The sequence below is a fragment of the Camelus dromedarius genome, chromosome 10, assembly GCF_036321535.1.
Source record: "Camelus dromedarius isolate mCamDro1 chromosome 10, mCamDro1.pat, whole genome shotgun sequence".
Classification (NCBI taxonomy): Eukaryota; Metazoa; Chordata; class Mammalia; order Artiodactyla; family Camelidae; genus Camelus; species Camelus dromedarius.
Window position 1 is genome coordinate 37,142,388 of NC_087445.1, and position 19,993 is coordinate 37,162,380.

A 19,993-nucleotide genomic window follows, 5' to 3' on the forward strand; every position below is an offset into this window, starting at 1 on the left:
AGGGGCTTGTGATATAACATCTAACTCATGTGCCATATCAGCAGCTTCGAGGTCATAGATGGTTGTCCCCTGAGCAATTAATCAATTCCTGCTAAATGGTCAGTGTGATTTGAAATTAGGAGCTATTTTTGGTTGTCAAGATAAGCAATTTTGACTGTTCACTTGTGAGCTCATTAATTGCTTACAAATAGCAAGAAATCTTCCTAATGTGTGTACTAAATTCTGTCACCTGGGCAGTGCTCCGATGTGGTGATGCGTGCTCCCAGGTGCAGATTTCCTAATCATGGGCAGCATCACACTCTGGCATCAGACTCTCACACTGGAAGACGCCTAATCAACTTGAGACCCTCTCCTGTGAAATGAGAGGGATCGTGACTACCACACAGGACACTATGAAGATTAAATTGTGGGAAATGGCTGGATGGCAGAAAAACCAATACATGTAAATTGAATAATAGTTATAAGCACTTACTTTATTAATGACTTCTGCATACAACAGGGTCTTAATAACTTGCCTTTAGCTCTTTTATGTGCCCTTCAAACTAGCCCTTTGTTTCTCAACTCTGAGTTACCTGGGAAGTGAGTGGTGCAAGTGTCCATCTTTATAAACAGTACTGTCCAGAAGGAAGATGCTACCTCTTTTCTGGGCTACCTGTCCTGTCCCTCTCCCACAGGCCCTTAGGTCCCTAATTTTAATTTCTAGAAATAAATTGAGCTGCCCACGCCTGCACTTCCATCATTAGTGCCCCTGTCTGGTGGCAGAAAGCCTGTGTGATGAGCTAATGAGATTTAGAAAAGCATCTAAAGAAGACGCTGTATAAAATGGAAGTTAGCTCTACTTGAAGCTGGACTATTTGATCAATTCTTAGATGCTTTGGAGGCCAACACACACTAGCATGATTTTCACAGGAACATGAAAATTTTGAGTTCCAAGCCACATATCTACAAATGAAGTTTTGTAAGTGAAAGGACAGTAGCGAGCCAGAGCTTTTCTTTTGTTTGAATGAGAGGGTGCTTTGGTAACTAAATTTCCTTTTGTTTAGCAGGTGATTTAACTGCAGTTTTCCCTAAAGCCATTTTACCTGCCTCATCATTAGAAATGTTACTAGTCATTTGCCAAAGCACTATTCAACTTTACTGTGGCCTCAGTGCATGAAACTGGGAGCTCACACAGGGGTTGCCAACCAGACAGTGTCCTTCTCTTTATAACATCCAGGCTGGGTGAAGGATGGAGAGTGGGGAAGCAGCCATTACTGCTTAGAACAGGCTAGGGCTGTTTAATTAAAAAAAAAAATCTTCCTTTGGGATCCTGAGCTTAAGCTGTCGTGGAGCAATTTGGCTCTGATAATTAATCAGTCACCTCTTTAGCCCTGCATGTTTAAACGAAAGGTAAAATAACTACAGAACAACAAATGTGGCCACACTCGTGGAAACGGTAGATGACAGATCATCCTAATGCTCCCTGCAAAGCCGTCTTTAATTTTTGGAAACAATTAACTGGTATTTGTAAGCAGTGCTTGTTCTGAGTCATGGAACAACTACAGCCAAATCTATTTTAACAGGATTTTTGATGCCTTTCTTCCAAGCCTATAATGGGAAATTTGCCCTGTTCTCCTAGTAGTTGAGAGATGCGACAGCCATCACTTTACTTTCTAATTCTCTGCAGCCCCACTTTGAACGAGCACTTTTAAGGGAAGCTGCGGCCGGGGGAGCATGCTGCAACGGGCTGCTGAGACAGCTGTGCTGGTGCCAGCTTCCCAGGTCCACAGAACCTTTGGTTCTTCAGCAAGTGCTCAGTGCTTCTGGTGGTTCAACACGTGCAACAGCTCCCTGGGAAGAAGACACTTGGAATGCAAATGTAAGGTGTCACTGTTACTGGATTCCCAGTTTGATGACCCACAAAACTCTGGGAGTGAAAATGCCATTGTCATTTATTTCAAGTTGTTTTTGTGATTCTTCAATATTAGATACCAGGTACTTCCAGGTGATGGATGCTAATACGCCAAAACTAAAGGTTTAGAAATAATATAAAACTTCACTGAGCGTATGACCAGGTTGCAGGGGGTACTCTATGAATTTTCTGCCAGAATTATTTTTGTGTAAAATTTTCTAGAGGCAAGATGGGTTTCTTGAGGAGGGCTGGTTCTTTCTTCTTTATAGGCCTATGTTTGAGATCAGAAATGTAAGTGATATACTCTAGTTTTGTCCTGTTTCAGAAAGGCTTTCCAAAGGTACTGCCAGTTCAATGGGCTAGAGGTTAAAGGTGGAAACTGGAAATTAATAAAGCAATTACAAAACTCCTCAAAAACCATACCTTGCTATATAAAGCTGCTTAGCTAGCCATAGTCTAGTGATCAGCTATCTCATTTTGTGAAGTGGGATTTCCTTAATTTTGTATTCAGTGTGTGTCAGTCAATGATTCTCAGATCAAATTTGCATAATGCAAAAAAAGACAATTTGTTAAAAATCAGATTTAATCCTAAAGCATTTTAAGAGAACAAAGTTGCAGATGCGATGCTGCTGACAGCTTCCCCACCCTCCTGAGTATCTCCCTTTCAACCTTCCCTGCTCTCTCGCACGCCCTCATCTGCAATGCTCAGAGAAGGAGGCTTGCATCTTGGCTGATTCAATAGTTAGAGCTCTAAGTGCGAAAATGAGGCATAGGAATAATTCCCTAAATTATATGAAACCTGTAATAAGGGGCTCGACTTGATCTAATAAGCAGAGAAAACAGCAAGAGAAAACCTGAAGAGAATTATGTGGGTGATTTGAGAAGTTTAAATACGAGTCTTTAATTAGGTTATACTTACCTGGTCCGTAAGTCAGCACAGCATTAATTGGAAGAGATGATGAGTAAGCAAATAAGATTCTGTCTAATTAAGTCCAGCATCACTCCCTTTTTTAAGTAACTTAACAACCTCAGCACCAGATGAGGAAGGGTCTTTGAGAAAGGACCCAATGTCTGCTGTGGGGTCATCTTGCCATTGCTCTCTAAGACAGTTTTTAAAAGTTGCCTGGAGCCCAGTCTAGTAAGATAATGCCTAAACCAGAGTTTTAGTGTCTTAGTATCTTCTTACTTGGACCTCATGTTCTGATTTTTAAGACACATCTGAATGAAGTACCAGGTCATTTAAAAGCCCAAGAATGGATTTTGTGGGGCATGCCATTTGGTAGGATGTGGCTTGGTGGAGAGAAGAGGAGAATCCTTCCCTCACTGTCAGCTTTGACTATCTTCTTCCCGTGTCACAATTTCTCAGTAAAGTGTGAGAGATGCTGGTTTCACTGCTATTTCACTGAGGTTTGTCAAATTGAGGACAGAATATCACAAAGTACCACAAAGGGCTCAGAAAAAGGTTCCACTAACCTGGGATATAATTTTGCAAGGAACCCTTCCTGCTCACTACTTTTGAATTTAATTAACCTCATCAAGTATTAGTGATTTTATAATTCCACTACGAAGTTTTCAAAACTCTTACACAGAACTACAAGCATAAGAGTAATTAGCTTCCTTTCAAAACATCTACTACAGTCTGTACCAGGCATACATGACAGAAAAGAAATGGAACTGATGGAGAGTCCTAAGGATGCTGAGTTCAAGAACTATCTGTCAAATTATTGGGTGACTCTCAGAAAATAATTTAACTTCCTGGGCTCGAGGTGCCTCATCTATAAAATAGGTCAAGGAATTGGTATTATTTAGTATTTTTAAAACCTGGCTGAACAGTAGAATAACCAGGCTAACTTTTAAAACACTTTGGAAGCCTGGGTTCTATCCTAGACCAATGAAGGAGACTCTCTGGGACTGAATCCTGGGCATGGGCACTTGTAGTCGCCCCACAGGTTATTCTGAGCCTCCAAGCAGAGAATCACTGAACTGATTCCCTCAAGTGTCTTTGGTGACCAAAGTCCTGTGATGTCTATGTGGTAACACAGATACATATCCGAAATTCGGTTCTCACCCAGCCCACAGCATTTTAATAATGAGCCTCTTTTCTCCAACTTTATCTTCTACCAGACTTTGTCAGATTCTGCCTCACATTTTGTCCAGACCACACTGGCATTTTGAAGACCCAAGTGCTTCATTTGGGGCGGTCTTGAGGGGAAAAGTTAATGTTAGACCTTATTTAGAGAAAAAAATTAATGAAGGTCAAAGTTAATCTGCCCTCTAGAATTTTTTCACCACTTTGTTAAAAATCATTTTAACTTTCAAATATTCTTGTCAGGAGCAGGGAACCAAAGATGTATTAAGTCAGTGGACCGGTTTCACTTCAGTCTTGGTGAATATTTAACCATGCCTTCCCCGTCTAAAGACTGGCACTCTTTAACTGACAGCAGTTGCTGATTTCTCCCTTTGATAATCTGCATGCTGGAAACAATAAGAGGTGAAGAAGGCGCAGGCTGGCACAAAAGGACTGTCCCACCTGATAAAACAAGACATCTGACCTATGGATAAACCCATCCCTTTGTCTAGACAGGAGAATCAGAATAATTCAAAGGCAAGTATCCAAAGTGGACAGAATGTTCTTTGTGTCTGGATGAATAGTAGGGACTTCCACTTGTTAAATATTGGTAATATTGTAATAAAAAGGAAAACTGGTCCTTGTTTGTCAGGTTAGACTCAGAAAGGACAGTTTCCCCTTGAAGTGACTGCCATGAGACAGTCTAGGGTAGGAGAGACTGGTTTCATGGGCGTGTGACCAGCCCAGTCACACTGCTTAGAAGGGCAGTGCTTAAGGTTTACAGCTCTGCAGTTGCTGTCCCGAAATTCTTGACAAATTTTCCCTTGAATTTGTGTTTTGTAAGTGAAGTCTGATGGGGCAACGGAGCATGTGCAGAGGGCTTGGAGCCTTGACTCCACATGTGGTTCATGGTCCCAAATCCTGCCTCCTGCTGCCTCCCCGGGACAGGATCTCAGCCACCTGCTCCTCCTCTAATGTCCTGGCCAGCCTACCTCCCCTCCCCAGACCTGTCTGCAGCAGCCCACAGGGCAATGTTCCATCATCACCCTCCATCCCTGGCAGAGACCTAGGTGCATTAATTGGAAGAGATGATGAGTAAGCAAATAAGATTCTGTCTAATTAAGTCCAGCATCACTCCCTTTTTTAAGTAACTTAACAACCTCAGCCCCAGATAAAGGGTCTTTGAGTAAGGACCCAATGTCTGCTGTGGGGTCATCATGTCACTGCTCTCTAAGACAGTTTTTAAAAGTTGCCTGGAGCCCAGTCTAGTAAGACAATGCTTAAACCAGAGTTTTAGTGTCTTAGTATCTTCTTACTTGGAGCAGGGGCAGCTAAATTAATTGGTTTAATCAAGACTTTCTAACTAGGCAAAGAGTGAGTGTTTAGATATAATTCTGTATGACTTAAATATTGCGTATCTTGCTTTATCGTTAAGTGTACCCTTAAGAGAAGTCATAACATAATACTAATTTAGCTTAGATACTGTTCTAAGCACTTAATATATATATATTGACTCATTTAACCCTCGCTACAGCCCTATAAAGTAGGAACTACTATCCCCATTTTGCAGGTGAGGAAACTAAGGAACTGGGGAGTTAAATAAATTGGGCCAGACTATAAACCAGTAAGTGACAGGCCAGACTATAAACAAAACAACACAGCTTCAGATTCTGAGCTTAACAACGAGGTGAAGGAATCAGAACCTCTTGAATTATCTTAAAGGGTTAACTGAAAAAGTATGATTTGACTTTCTAAAATAATATACCAAGATATGCACCCAACTATATGTTCTTCAAATTATTAATCAAAATATTAAAAAAATTTCAGAGTCTGAAGCAGATAATAATGATGTTAGTAGTAAAAATTGCAGTTAAAATTAATTTTACATCTATTATGTGTCCTGATACTGTGCCAGATGACTTACATATGTCATCTCATTTAATAATTATAACGGTAGTGTTGTTATTCCTAGATAACAGAATAAATTACTGAGGCCCAGAGAATTTAATTAATGTTTCCTGTGTCACACAGCAAATATATGATGGTTCTGGGATAAATCTGGACTGTCTGAATCCAGAACTTACATTCTCCACCACCAAACTGGTACTCCATTCTTTTAGAATTTTTCATGGTGGAAAACCTTATCTTCTGAGAAGAGATCTGATTTTTAAAAACTAGCAGGAGCCATTTGTGACTAAGCCCTAAATTTTTTCAATTTCAGGTACTTGAGATCAATTTTTTTTTAATTAAAAACATCATTTGAAGAAAATGCAGAGTGTTTTTTTCTTATGATCTATAAACAGTCTGAAATCAGTCCCAAAACAGGTTCTATGCACTGGTGGCATCATGATCATTAGAATCTCTGCAAGTGATGACTTTGGCGGAATGCTCTTACTTCTGAGCAAATTTATGCTCTGTATTTGACAGACGCTGCATGTTAATGAAGGAAATCATGGCTGGAAGCTTACCACATGCCTCTGGGCTTGTGGCACCATTCAAGCACCCTCTGAAGTCACTGGGGATACTACTCTATAATGATGACTGCCCACTGAACCATTTCTTCACCTGTAGCACTTTTCTTATAAGGAGAACTTGCATGACTTTTAACGCATGATTCCCCAGGATCCACACTGTAGATGGCTCAACCCCACACTGTGAATGGGACTGTGCTGAGTTGGGGATCCTTGATGATCCTGTGTGGGCACGTACATCCCTTAAGTGGATGAGAAAGTTACCAAATCTCCACTTCCCTTGGTTCTGTCCAAGACTAACTAACCCTTTCTTTGTTTTCCCAGGCCTTGCTGGGGGTTGCATATAGCATCCTCCTCTTTCCAATATATTGCTCAGAATTAATTTTCTTAGAGAAGAACTGTGAGAATGGCTCAATCAGCCATTTTTGGTGAAGAAAATACTGCAGTGGGAAGCAAGGGGTGGAGGAAAAGGGAGGTGAGAGGAAAGAGACAAGAGAGGTGGTTTTATCGCACATTTTTAGACTGTAACTGGTGTGAAGTGACTTCCCTTGCATTTTGCAGTATGCTTCTCTAAGCAAAATTTCCTCTCCAAACTCAGAAAACTCTGTGGCATGCCTGAAAACATCCACCTCCAACTGTTCCGCCCTCAAATAATTCTCCCTCAACAGTTAGAAGCAAGCTTGTTGGAATATGGAATTTCTAGAATTTCCAAAAACATATGGTAGACTTTCCTCCTGGCAAAATCTGTCAGCCAAGTAGGGGGAGGTCCCTGATGAAATCTGAAATTTAGAGATGACGACTCTTAGAAGTAAAATCTCTATATTTCCTAATGCCTCCTTTCCAAAAAAAATGCTTTTCACATGGAGTTCTTCTACTGAGAATATTACTGAACACAGCTGGTTGAAGAAAAAGCACTCAATTTGGATGGCAAGATCTCTGTTAGAACATAGAAGGAAATAGTCTGGGATGATCATTTCTACCTTGAATTGAGAGAGATGCTAGTTACAAACAGAATGAAACAGAGACCTAAAAGTAAGATATTTTTTACCAAAGGAGTTAGAAAAACATGTCTGAATGGATGAGACCCAGAAAGTAAAATAATAAAGTTGATAACTACAGAAAGATACTTGTTACTATTATTAAAAGCAATAGTTTCTGTGTATGGTCTCATATTAACTACTTTAAAAATCTTGGGAGGAGGGTTTTCTTTCTCCATTTGATAGAAGAAGAGAGATGCAAAGGGGCAATGTAATTGGAGCAGGTCCTCCAACCAGGAACTGGCCAAATTGCGATTAGGCCCCAAGACTAAACCTCCAGCTCTTCACCAACCCTTCGCAGGACTTGAGATAGAATCTGGGAAGTGACTGAATGGTTTTCTGATTACCATGGCTTTGTTGGAATGGCCGCCTCCTTGGAACTCAATGGTCCCAAAAGCATCCGTGGGGCTGAGTTGAGTGTGCTTGCTGATGGACCACTTCTCAGACTGGATGTCGTTTCGGGAGAGGCGACTTTCATTTTTCTCATTCTGGAGAACCGAGATACTGGGAGTGAGGCCGACATGCTGTCCTATTAGACGTCCACAGCAACACCTATAACGTAAGAGGTCTAAGTGAACCCCTTGCATTAGCCACGATTGGAAGACACACAAGGTAAACTGCTGGAGAACTCTACAAACTGTAGCAAGCCAGTGAGTCAGTTTCAGGGAGAACCCACGATGAGGCTGTATCAGGCAAATGGAGGACTCAGGACATACTTGACCTACATATCTTTTCGTTTCTGGCCCTTTCTCGTTTTCCTTTAGCTGTATAGGCTGTAACATGCCTCCTTGTCCTTCTCCATCCGTCCCTTTCACACCTGCCATATTGTTCAGGGTTGGAATCTAAAAACAAAAGTCCTATAGGCTTTTCAACTTCTCACTCCTCCCATCGATCAAATCTTGCATAAAGGACACTGAACAGCTTTGAGGGAAGAATTTTAACATGCACATTTAAATAAGGAATCTCACTCATATGTGAGTCACAATGTAACCTGTCTTTTCCCAATTGACATTCATTGTCAAATATCCAATTCTGAGAATAAAAACCTACAGCTTAAGTGTTCTTGAAGAAACAATGAAAAAATTATTCACAAGATATTCGAAAATAAAATGTGTTCCTTACATCATGAAAATGTCCTTCATACTTTACTATTACTATTATGACTATTAGCAATAATACTAGTTATCATTTATTAAATACTAACAATGTGACATTCATTTTATGGGTAAAATATTATCATTTTGGAGGTTAGATAGTTTGTTCAAGGTTACTGCTTCATTATACTGTCTTTTTCATAAAGGCATTTCCAGACATTTATGTTACCTTATCCCAAATGTTTCCCATCATATGTACTGTTGATCTTCAGAAAGGTAAGAAGAACACTAAAAATGGGATAGGAATATGAAAGTCTGCAGTCTGTAATCAGTAATCTGCTAGGAGTATTTCATTTAAAGATCTTTTTCATTATAGCAGAGCACGTTGGTAAAAACCAAGCATTTTGATGAAATGCTTGAAAAGGAAAACCGGTAACCATACTAATATGTATACATATATTTTATAAATATATATATATATATATATATAAACCCATTCTTATAGACAGTGATGAATTCCTTCCCCAATGGTGCATTTGTTATTCTTTACAGGCTCTTAGAGAATTAACTATAGGCATGGCCTATTACATGTTGTGTATATATGAGATTGCTTCAAAGATGTCCAGCCACAATTGAAAAATGATCTTTAATTCAACACTGGTTCTCCTGCAATGGATAGTGATTACTATCGTAGCTTTGTTCCCATAATTGCTACTTCAAGTTCTCGCTACATTATAGAGACAGCAAGATTACCTATGGGGGTCTTTGGTGCTGGGTATGATGTGAACACATTCTCTTTTGTAAAATGCTCTTTCTATCCAGGACTTCTGAGCCTGTGGAAAAAAAAAAAAAAGATGAAGAGGAAAGGTGAACATAACCTTTAGGTATTTTTGACTAGGAAGCAAAATTTCATTATCACTTAGTAGACTAGTGCCTCATAAAATGAACTGAAATTGTGGTTACTTCATACATAAATGCTGCATATAACAAAATCAATCACTCCGAGAAACTGCTGATTAGGTTATTTAACATCATAATATTGAGAGTTAAAGGAAATGACCATAATAAAAAAAATGTTAGTAATGGAACCTTATACAAGTTCATAATGATTTTTGACGAACAGAAAAACAATGCTATTTACAGACAAAATAAAAGACACATGTTTGTAACCCTTTAGATGGCAAGCATTCAATGGCAGGAAGAAATATATCTAAATAAGCATACGGGTTTCATGGCTGACACTTCCACTAGACTTTACTTATACAAAGAAAGAAAAATGGTGAGGAAATTATGTAACTCAAGAGCCTTAGTCCAATACCATGCTTTTTCTAATATCCAAATTATCAGTGCTTAAATATAGAGGGAAAAAAACGAAGTGGAAACATAAGGAAGATAAATGTCTTCACCACAGTCCAAAATTTCACAGCCAATGACTTTGGAAAGAAGTAAGATACAACATTTTTTGGCATCCCGCGTGCCTTTACTCACAGCAAATACAGCTTCAGAATGAACATTGTTGGACTGTCCATCCAGAAGTCTGGCCACTGAGATTGGATTCCCAGAATGATAAAGGAAGTTCCAACAAACTGTACCATCTTTGTTCCAAAGCAGAGTGTCCATCTTTCATTCCTTAAACCCCTTTTTCACCATCATTTGAAACAGTAGGGTAGTTTCTCATGAAATCCAGTACCTACTCAGAAGATTGCTTCTCCAAGCAAGACAGAAGTTGCTGGAAGAAACCTGTAATGCTATTTCTATGTGGTATCATTTTCTCTCTATCCCAGCATCAGGACCAAATGCCTACTCTTAAAATACACAGAACCAAAGTGCAACCAAGCTGTTTACCTGGCCTGTTTCAATGACTGATGTTAGCTGTTACAAGCTCCTGTTTGTTGGCTGTAACTGATGTTGACCCTGCCAGGGACCCAAGTATCTATGTAAGTTGTGCTACGGTCTGATTTGCCTTCAGTCCCTTAATCCTGCATCTCCCTCCTCTCTCACAGTGGAGTCTACGCAAACATGTGGCAATGAAGGCACTAGTTGTCTCAAACTGATGACAAAGCGCATTTTAAAATTAGCAACATGGGGATTGCTTGAGCGGTACAAAGGAACCGCATCCTGTTTTAGTCATGGTCACAATCAGGTCGCATAATTTCTAAGTGTTTATACACTGTCCACATGAAAGGGAGCACCCACCCTGCCTCAGAGATCCCTGGGTCCAGGTGGCCCTCTGCACCCTCACACCACAAAGGTAACATCTGCAGTTCTGTTTGTCGTTTGGGCATGGAAAAAGCCCCAGTAACTATTCTCAGAGATTTTTCTTCTCACATACATAGGAAAAGCTAGTGGCTACATCTTTGCTGCAGAAATGAGCTTGGCAGCATAGATAACCAGTCTTTATCTTTGTAAAAAGCCTGTTAAGTTAAAACTATTCATAGGCTCTGATTTTTTCCTAGAAACTTAATACTTTTTTTGATAACATCTCTTGGCAGATAGATGGTAAAAATATTCCTCAGTGGATACCTGAAACCAACTTTCTCTACCCCCTGGGAAACAGAAAAAGGAGAGTATACCTTTTTTTTTGTGTGTGTGGCCCATTTTGGCTAGCTTTCATTCAGAAGGATCTTTTGGGAAAGCATCTGGGAATTTCAGGGAGTGGTGATCAATATTCCCTGAGAGAAAGAGAACGCAGGAATGGCAGTATTATGGGTAAAGCATGAGGTCTGCCGTTAGAAAAAGTGGCATGGCATGAATGGGACTCTGCAGCTTGGACAAAGTCATCTAATTTCTTCAATCCTCAGTTTTCCTCATCTATAAAATGGGCACAACAATAATGCCTGACACAGAGTGGTTATCATTATTTGGGTACCATGTTTTTCACTTTAAGAAGAGGGTCTAGTCTTTGGTTGGTTCTGGTATTAAAAATTCCAATGAAGGTTTAGACAAGAGTACTATGAAGGTTTATAGAAGTTATTTAACATCTCTGAGCCTTTTCTATAACATAAGGATAATCATAGCTGATTTGGAGAGTTGTTGTATCAATCAAAGCAAATGATTCAGGGAAAGCACCCAGCACTTAGTAGGAGCTCAGTAAATAATAACCATGCCTAACCTTTATCATGCACCTAGGATTGCACCATATATGTGTTATCTCCATGGATTCTCATAAGAACCCTGCGAGGGAGGTACTATTATTATACTCATTTTATTAATGAAGAAATTGAGTCAGAGACACAGTAAATAAGAAGACAGAGTTTGAACTTGACCGTTTGACTCCAGAGTACACACTCGTACCACTCTGTTGAACTGCCTCTCCAAATTAGAGGTTCTTTGTATTACATACCCTTGGTCTGGGAGTGCCTCTGAGAGGCAAGTCTGCGAACTAGTATATACTCGCACCTTCCTCCTTCTCACTTCCCCCCTTCTTCCTTCCCACCCCCACACTGGAGAAAATGAACACTCTGCCTTCTGTTCTTCCTCTCTCTTTGGGTTCAAGGATTGGGGTGCAACATTAGGAAGATGAAAAGGAATATATGTAGGTATATGTATGACTGAAACATGCCATACATCAGAAATTAACACAACGTTGTAAACTATGCTTCAATTAAAAAAAAATTAGAATATGAGAAAGAAGTAAAAGAAGGGGAGATCATTATAATGGTTACAATGAAGAAATGTAATCACACAGGACTCCCACCTGGAGAATCTGGAGGTCATGAAAAATAGATTAGACTTTTCAAGGGCACCTTCATTATTTCTCTCATGGATCTTGGGTTCAACTTGGAAAGCCTTGGAAGTTTTACTCAGATGGTGTGTAGCAGAATGACTACAATATGAATTGCCAACTTATTTGTTCGTCTTGAAGTGTAAAGTAATTTGACTTGTGTGCAAGTTTAGCAACTTAATCACCTTCTCAAAGGTGAAAAGCTACTTCATTGGCAGCAAAGAGATTGAGGCTCAGTTTCTATTTCTTATGATTAGCAAACTAACCACTTCCTTTGCAAAGACAAAGAGAATTGGGAAGGGGAAAAAAGAAGTGTAATGTAAGACAAGTCTTTCCATCATTCATAATTGAATTGGACTCTCTTTTTTTGAAGAGAAAAGTATAATAGATAGGAAGAATCCATGGATAGCTCATGAGTTAGGAATTGTACAAAGTATCATGCACAATTTACTATGTCCTATTGGGGGCTTTGCCTTATTGTGCTTTTATTCAGTCTTCAGTGTGGACAGGTATTAGATTTTTAAAATAATTTCCTTGGAGAGGGCATATTTGATGTATAATCATGATTTAACTTGTTCCCCAAACTAATTCCCTTTTCTTTTGTTCAAAGGCTTTGTACTACCCTGTGTGAAGCTTCATACTTGACTGCAACATCCAACTAAGTTAGCTCAAAATGGCTATCTTTGTTGTTAGAAAGCATGAAACAGTTTTGGCACGCCATGTTTCTAGCTGACCCTTTAGTTCTCTTCTAATGCAAAACTTCAACGTGTGCCCTAAGATCTCTTCTTTTTAAATATGCTTCAGAGCTCTCATGTACTCTTAGAAAAGATGGCTTCTATCAGCCCTTAGAAAATCACTTTTCTAAAGGCAGAACGGTCATATCACCATGACTGGGTTTGTGAAGGGCTATTTTCTTTCCTGTCTTTCTGCATTAGCAGTCATGTGTGATGTGTAATAGGGAAGTGTTTTTCAAAGGCTAATAATTAAAGGACATCTTACTCAAAACAAAAATGAAGACATTCACATTTCGAACAAAGTATAACAATTACCCTCACGGAATAAAGTAAGGATAAATTTCGAAAGTCAAATGTACAGTCAATCAAGCCTCAAAATAATAGGAACTCAAAAAGCTGTAAATATTGCCTTCAAAAGAAAAAACAATTAAGTAGTTTCATTTAACCAGGTTTCAACTCTTTTTCATAAAGACTGCTAGAAACATTAGTCCCTCAAACTACTTTGACTCTTGTTACCACCCGCTCCCCACTAGCTTCAGAATTAAGACCTTCTCCAGGTAGGAATGATTTACAAATACTTACATAGAGTGTGTATTAAATCTGTCTCCAGAAAGTCTTGGAAACTGCTATTGCAATTCACCCTTTAGCAGGGCAAGTTGACAGAAGGATAAAACCCAGACCAATAACCACAAGATTAGAAAAAAAGTCCACTAATTTTATAGGAACAAATTACGAGCAAAATTTTACTACGTTCCTCATTTTGAGACTCTCCGGTTTTCAGTGTTCGCTCTGATCCAATCGGAACAAAACACCAAAGACCCCAAGGTACTGTATGTCTATGTTCATTTTTGCCTTTTGCTTTCCCTCAGCGTCTCCCTGGCATTCCTCTGGTCTTCCCCTAGGTCCCCAGATCCAATACTGGGAAGTCAAATAAGAGGAAAATGAGCTGAAATCACTTTACCTGAGCACTGACTCTGGGTGGTGGCAAAGGCAGTCCCACGAGCAGCTCCTGTTGCTTTCATTTTGCTGCGTCTGGGGCTGGTCATCCCGTTAATAACGCTCTTATGACCGCCCACTGGAAAAAAAGTCACTTGCCCGGCTCTTCCCCCAAGAGACGTTTCAAGTAAGCAATGAACTTGGGCAGATTAGCCCCTTGGAATGTGCTGCTTTGGGATTAGCCTCACTAAGAATCCCGTGGACATTCCCTCGCAGCCCTCAAACACTACTTGATTTGAACATCTAATCTGACGCCAGAAGAAAAACAAATCCCCGGAGAGATCGGATTTAACTGGCACAAGTCCTGACAGGCTCTCTCCCCCACCACTCTTTTTCTTTTTCCATTTTCAGAGAGAAGGCTTGTGAAAGTGTGATAAGGTGTTCTGAGTTCTGAAAAGTTCAACTTTGGAAAGCAAATCCTTCTAAAGAAACAGTATATTAATGCTCCAAGGGGTTGGAACACAGAAGCAGCATTGTTCATTTCTCCCCCAAGAATGGAATGATAGTGTTTCTTTAAAGAGGAACTGCTAAAAACTCTGAATGCTTCCAAAGAATAGTTTGATCCCTGAATGGGAGCCCAAGGAGAATAAAGTTGGGGTTTGTCCGTGACCTCCCACAACTTCTAAAATGTCAATAAATAATAGTAATAAAACTTGTGTGATCACACTTCTTACCCTGCAGCACCCCCACCCCCCCGCCAATTGTAAATGTGTGACTAGAGACCTACACTTCTCTGTTTCCCTATTGAAACAAGATGAGCTGTGACTATCACAGCACATGGATGCAGGCTGAAAGCAGCGACGCTGTGACTTATCAGGAAGGGGGCGCAACTCAGAGGTTCTGGCTCTTACAAAGGGGCTCTTTTAAATATCTTCTGAGACTATGTTTTTCAGATAATAGGAGTTCTCAGCTAGATAAAGTGAACAAATTGGGGAAGAAGAGAGACCAAATTTCAACCAGGCAAAAATACTTCTAAAAAGTGACGATTTGAACACTTCATCTCCAAAGGACTTATCTCTTCTGGCAGACATAACTCAGAGCTGTGAGTCGGTGTTCATGACCAATGCTGTGGGCACTGATGCCAGGAGGGCCATGCCACTTTGATCTTCAGGTTTCCATAATCTCCTGTCAAAGCGGCTACTCTGTGTCATGTGGGCACTCCCTGAGAGTCACAGTGTGAACTGAATGACTTACTTCCATCTTGGATCAGATCCATAGCCTTCTCCATGCCTCTCTGCTGTTTCTAGGGTTGATCCCCTTCAAACTCCCACATCTCCTGGTCTCTCACTTACCAAGGTTCCCCCAGAGACAAGGGGCAACAAGCTACTTAGTGACTTTCAACTGAGGAAACATTACAATATGCAAAACGCATATGGATCAGCAGACTGAGTGTTAGCATCAAACACGAGATGGAGCATCCCTTTGTCTTCAGAATAATGTGTAGTGACAGTATTAATAATGTGCATACCCTTCCTTCTATGCAGCTCCAACACGCCTACGCATTTTCTCTTAGGGAATCAGCAGAGATGTGAACACACAGAGATGTTCACTGCAGCATTATTTATACTACAGGAAAATTGGAAACAAATGAAAAGTCCATCAATGGGAGGCTGATTAAATTATGGTTTATGCCATTTGATGATCACAATCAGGTTTCAGAAGATTGTTTCATTACATGGAGGAATACAGATTTTTCACATTGTTATGTGAAGAAAAGCAGGACAAAATAGGAAGTAAAGAATAATTACAAATTTTAAATAGATCAGAGATGATGGGAATATACTGAAGTGGACACTGTGGCTAATTTTAATTTTCTTCCTTTTGCTTTTTTATATTTTCCAAAGTTTTCTCCTGTAACATTATATTTGTAGTCATGAAAGTATATCCTATGTGGTCAGAAAGTTTCCAGATTTTTTTCTAACTGTTAGGCTCTTCCTTATGATAATAGGGAGTCACTGGAAAAGAGTAGTACAGGAAGTGACTTAGGAAGAATTTAGTTAAAGGAGAGGGCTCAGTGGGGAATAATTGGAAAGGAAAGTTCTGTAACGTACAGGGTGAGTTTTCAAGGGCATAGAAGAGCAGGGTGGAGAGAGAGAAAAGCAGGCAAGGGAAGAACAGAGAGAAAGAGGAAAAGGGAGAAGAGGGGAGGGTTGGCTGGCAGCTCAACATCTGAGAGACGCTGACCTAGTGGCTGTAGACAGTGTGTGTCTACATCTATAAAACTGGTTATAGATAATCCTTCCAATGTAAGAACTATTTTAAAAATTCAGCTTTCTCCTTTTCCTTCTTCATTAGCTACTACTTCAGTTCCACATCTGACTTCCTTTAAATCTTGAGTTCACATCCAAACTGAGTCTTTGAAATACTGCGCATGTATTTTTTTTCACCATCTTTTCTCTAGTTTTACTCATTTTTTTGTTGTTGTTTTTCTTGTTGCGTATCCTTTCTTTCCAAAGAGAAGTATTTGATAAGGACAAGAATCTGAGGCACCTTCCATGAACTTTACACCAAAAACAAATATACTGTCACTAGTACCACCTGCATTTTGTCTAAGTGAACAAGGAGGCCCCAGGTAAAGTCAGCATAGCATTTCTTTCCTATGACATCACAGATGAGCTTCAGGACCCTTTGATTTGAGAAGATGATTAGTTCCAAAGAGACTTGTAGCTCTGGGCCACACTGTCCATATGGATCTTTTTAAAATCCTCGGCATTACCCAACAATACAACTCCAACTCCTGACAGGATATATTACCAGCCTGCTTCAGATACAATTTAGAGAGAATATAATTTGAATACTAACAAGAGGAAACCACAAGTGCAATGCAAACTGTGGTTATTCTTCATTTCTATCTTCATGTAACAGCAGATTACCTAGTCTCCCAATTCATCATTAAAGAAAAAAAATCACAAATAGAATATACTAAAAAGTTTCCACTGGTACAAAACTCAATTTGAAAAAAATGAAATCAGATTTTCTACAAGTAGAAACTAGATTTTGACATGGATGATTCATATTTCATTTTTATAAAGATGCCCAAAGCATTCCTTTCTGTGATGTCCATATTTAGCAATGGCAACAGCAAGAGCATGATAAAGAGGAGGGATTAGCAAACATTTTCTGTAAAGGGTCAGTCAGTAAACAATTTAGGCTCTTTCTTTGTGGGTCACACAGTCTCTGTAGCACCATTCAACTCTGCTATTGTAGCACAAAAGCTCTCAAAGGCCAGACATAAACAAATGAGCCTGGCTGGGTTCCAATAAAACAGGCAGTGGGCTGGAATTGGTGTGTACTTGCTATAGAAAAAGGGGGTCTGTGTGATGGGGCAGCGGGGGAGGGAATGATGGTCCTAAGAACCAGGTTGCCATGGCACCATTGCTACCTTGCCTTGGCTCTTCCTCAGGCGTTGGGCAAGTTCTCAGGTGCCTTTGCTTCTGTTGTTCCTTCTGCCTGGACACCTCCAACCTCAGATCTCCCACAACTTGCTCCATCAGCATATCAGGACCAACAAGAGGCCTGGACACCCCCCCCCCCAACTAAAGGCACGCCTGTGTCATTCTCTTTTCTGTAACTCCCCTCTATTTTTCTCACAGCATTTCACATTACCGAGCATTATGCCATATCTTTATGTGTTTGTTTTTTTTTTGTCTATGTCCCCCACTAGAATGTAAGTTCCTGAGGGCAGTGATATTATTTTGTTACAGATGTCACCCCCTGTACCTAGAACTGTGTTTGGAACATGGTCATCATACTAAGCAATACATTTGACTTGAGCCTCACCTGTAAGATGATGACATCAGATGGACCATTGTTTCTGAAAGGGAGACTTTAGGGTGGCACCCAGATGCATTTTTCTTTTAATAGTTGGATTTATATTAATACCTAGTATTTAAGCAAGGGCTATACCTGCTAGTTAATAAATCCTATCGCTTGGGGACATACATTTTCCATTTCAGAGTTATGGAAAAATAAGTCTATCAAAAATATTTAATAAATTAGGTTAAACATTATTTGTAGATCAAAGTTATGAGTATCACAAAAGGGACTGAAGTTTGGGAAATATGGGACCAAACCGTCTTCAATGTCTCTCTGGTTCCTTGTTTTTATTCTAATGCGTGAAAGAAAATATATTGTGTTCTTTAATATTCAGAGTTGCCGTTGACCTATAAAGTAAAACAATGCTAGAGGAACACAACAAAGCCAGCTGCCTCTGAAGCATGCCACCAACATGTTTTTACTAAAACAATCAATCAGGACATCCCCTGGTCAATACCCTTTCTTGGCACCCCATCCCCAACAAGATCTGGACAGTTCAGTATTTAAAGCCTTTCAGGAGCTGTCTCTGGAACTATCTACTCAAATCTCTCAATTTGCCTCTCAATCTTTACACATTATGCCCCGATAAACTTGATCATGGATTGTTTCCCTAATGTGCTATGCGGTTCTACATTTCTCAGCATTTGAGAATGCTGTCCTATCTGCCAGGACTTCTTGGTTCCTCCTTCTGTACTCAGCAAATGCCTCTTCATTCTTCCAAGCTGCACAAAACACTGTACTCTTTGAGAGGCTTGGCTGACCACTGCCAGACAGTATGAATTACCACAACTACTGATCCACTTCCATATCTTGCTCATGGTTCCATTAGGGGACAACTCATACAATTTTATAGTTATTTGTTTTCAAGATTTATAATCATCCACTGCCAATTTCTACTGCAAATACATAGCACTCTAAGTTTATTACGGCACAACTGGACTTTTGTAGTCCTGCCTAGAACACTCCCCTTCTTCCTCCTATTTTTAACATCATTTCTACAGAAATGTTGTTCTCATTCCTAATAAGTCATCTTTGGGGACTAATTCTTTGTGGGCTATTTATATTAAGTTATTTCAACTACTATAATTAGTATATAAATTATTACACAAATTATTTGTACTAAAATTCACTTTATAGTTTCTAAACTTAAATTGTAAACCTCTTAACATGAAGTTAAATTAGCTTATATTTTTATCACTAGATTGGCAAAAAATTCAATACATAATGCTTGACAATGATAAATGAAACTCATCTTTTATCAATAGGTCATGCTGTGCAAATTACACTTAAATAATGCAGAATTTTATGTAGATGTGCTATGAATAGATATGAATGTTAACCTCATAGAATTTTCATAAACAAGTTGAAAATATATTTCCCTGTTTCTTTGGAAAGTTGTTTCTTCATTATGAATCAGTTAATCATTGCTTGGCAATAATATGTTACATTTATAAAGTACTCTACAGTTCATAAGTGGTTCCCCACGTAGCATTTTATGGGACATTCCCAATAACCCCATAAGGTAGGTATTATTAAATTCCATGATGCAAATTAAAAACTGGGGCTTACAGAGGGTTAGCCTCACACCAAAGTTATACATCAGCTATTGGCTTAGCCTGGTGGAGAGAAAGCTCTTGTGCGTCCACTAGGGTACAGAGAACTCTGCATCCTTTATATTCTGTGACTGATTTTAAGGATGCTGATTTATCTTTTTCTTTTTTGTGGTGGGATAAGTGCATTTTGATCATTCTGATCTTAACAAAAATATACATACTTCATCAAACCTAAGAGACTGCTAAAAAATTGAAATGTAGGCTTCTATTTCAAAAGTATCCTACTCATAATCAAGGAATAAGCCATTTGTTCGTATCTAATAGCTGTTTCCATACATGGGAATATAAAAAATTAAAAGCCCCACACATACTTTTAGGGACTTACTGCCTTCATCGCCCAAAAACCCTAACTACAGTGGGGCCAGCCCTATAAAACTGGTGTACATTTGAAGAAGATAATAATAGGATAAACTTCACCCAGAGAAGGAAGAAATGAGAGACAAGATTATGGCCAATAAAACTATGTGACTGAGGTTTGACATAGTCAAGAGCCAGAAAGCTTAAAATGATGGATCATTTGTTAGAAAGTAATGCCAGTGTGATAATGTC

General features: G+C 39.4%; 1 protein-coding gene across 1 annotated transcript in view; it reads right to left on the reverse strand.

The window, feature by feature from the left end:
* TRPM3 (transient receptor potential cation channel subfamily M member 3) overlaps positions 1–19,993 on the reverse strand; it is a 724,277-nt gene that overhangs the window by 234,709 nt on the left and 469,575 nt on the right. The window contains exons 2-3 of the mRNA XM_064490266.1: positions 9,315–9,394; positions 7,815–8,019 (exon numbers count right to left, since the gene is read on the reverse strand). Of these exons, the coding sequence (XP_064346336.1) occupies positions 7,815–8,019; positions 9,315–9,394 (285 nt within the window). The remainder of the gene's footprint in view (positions 1–7,814; positions 8,020–9,314; positions 9,395–19,993) is intronic.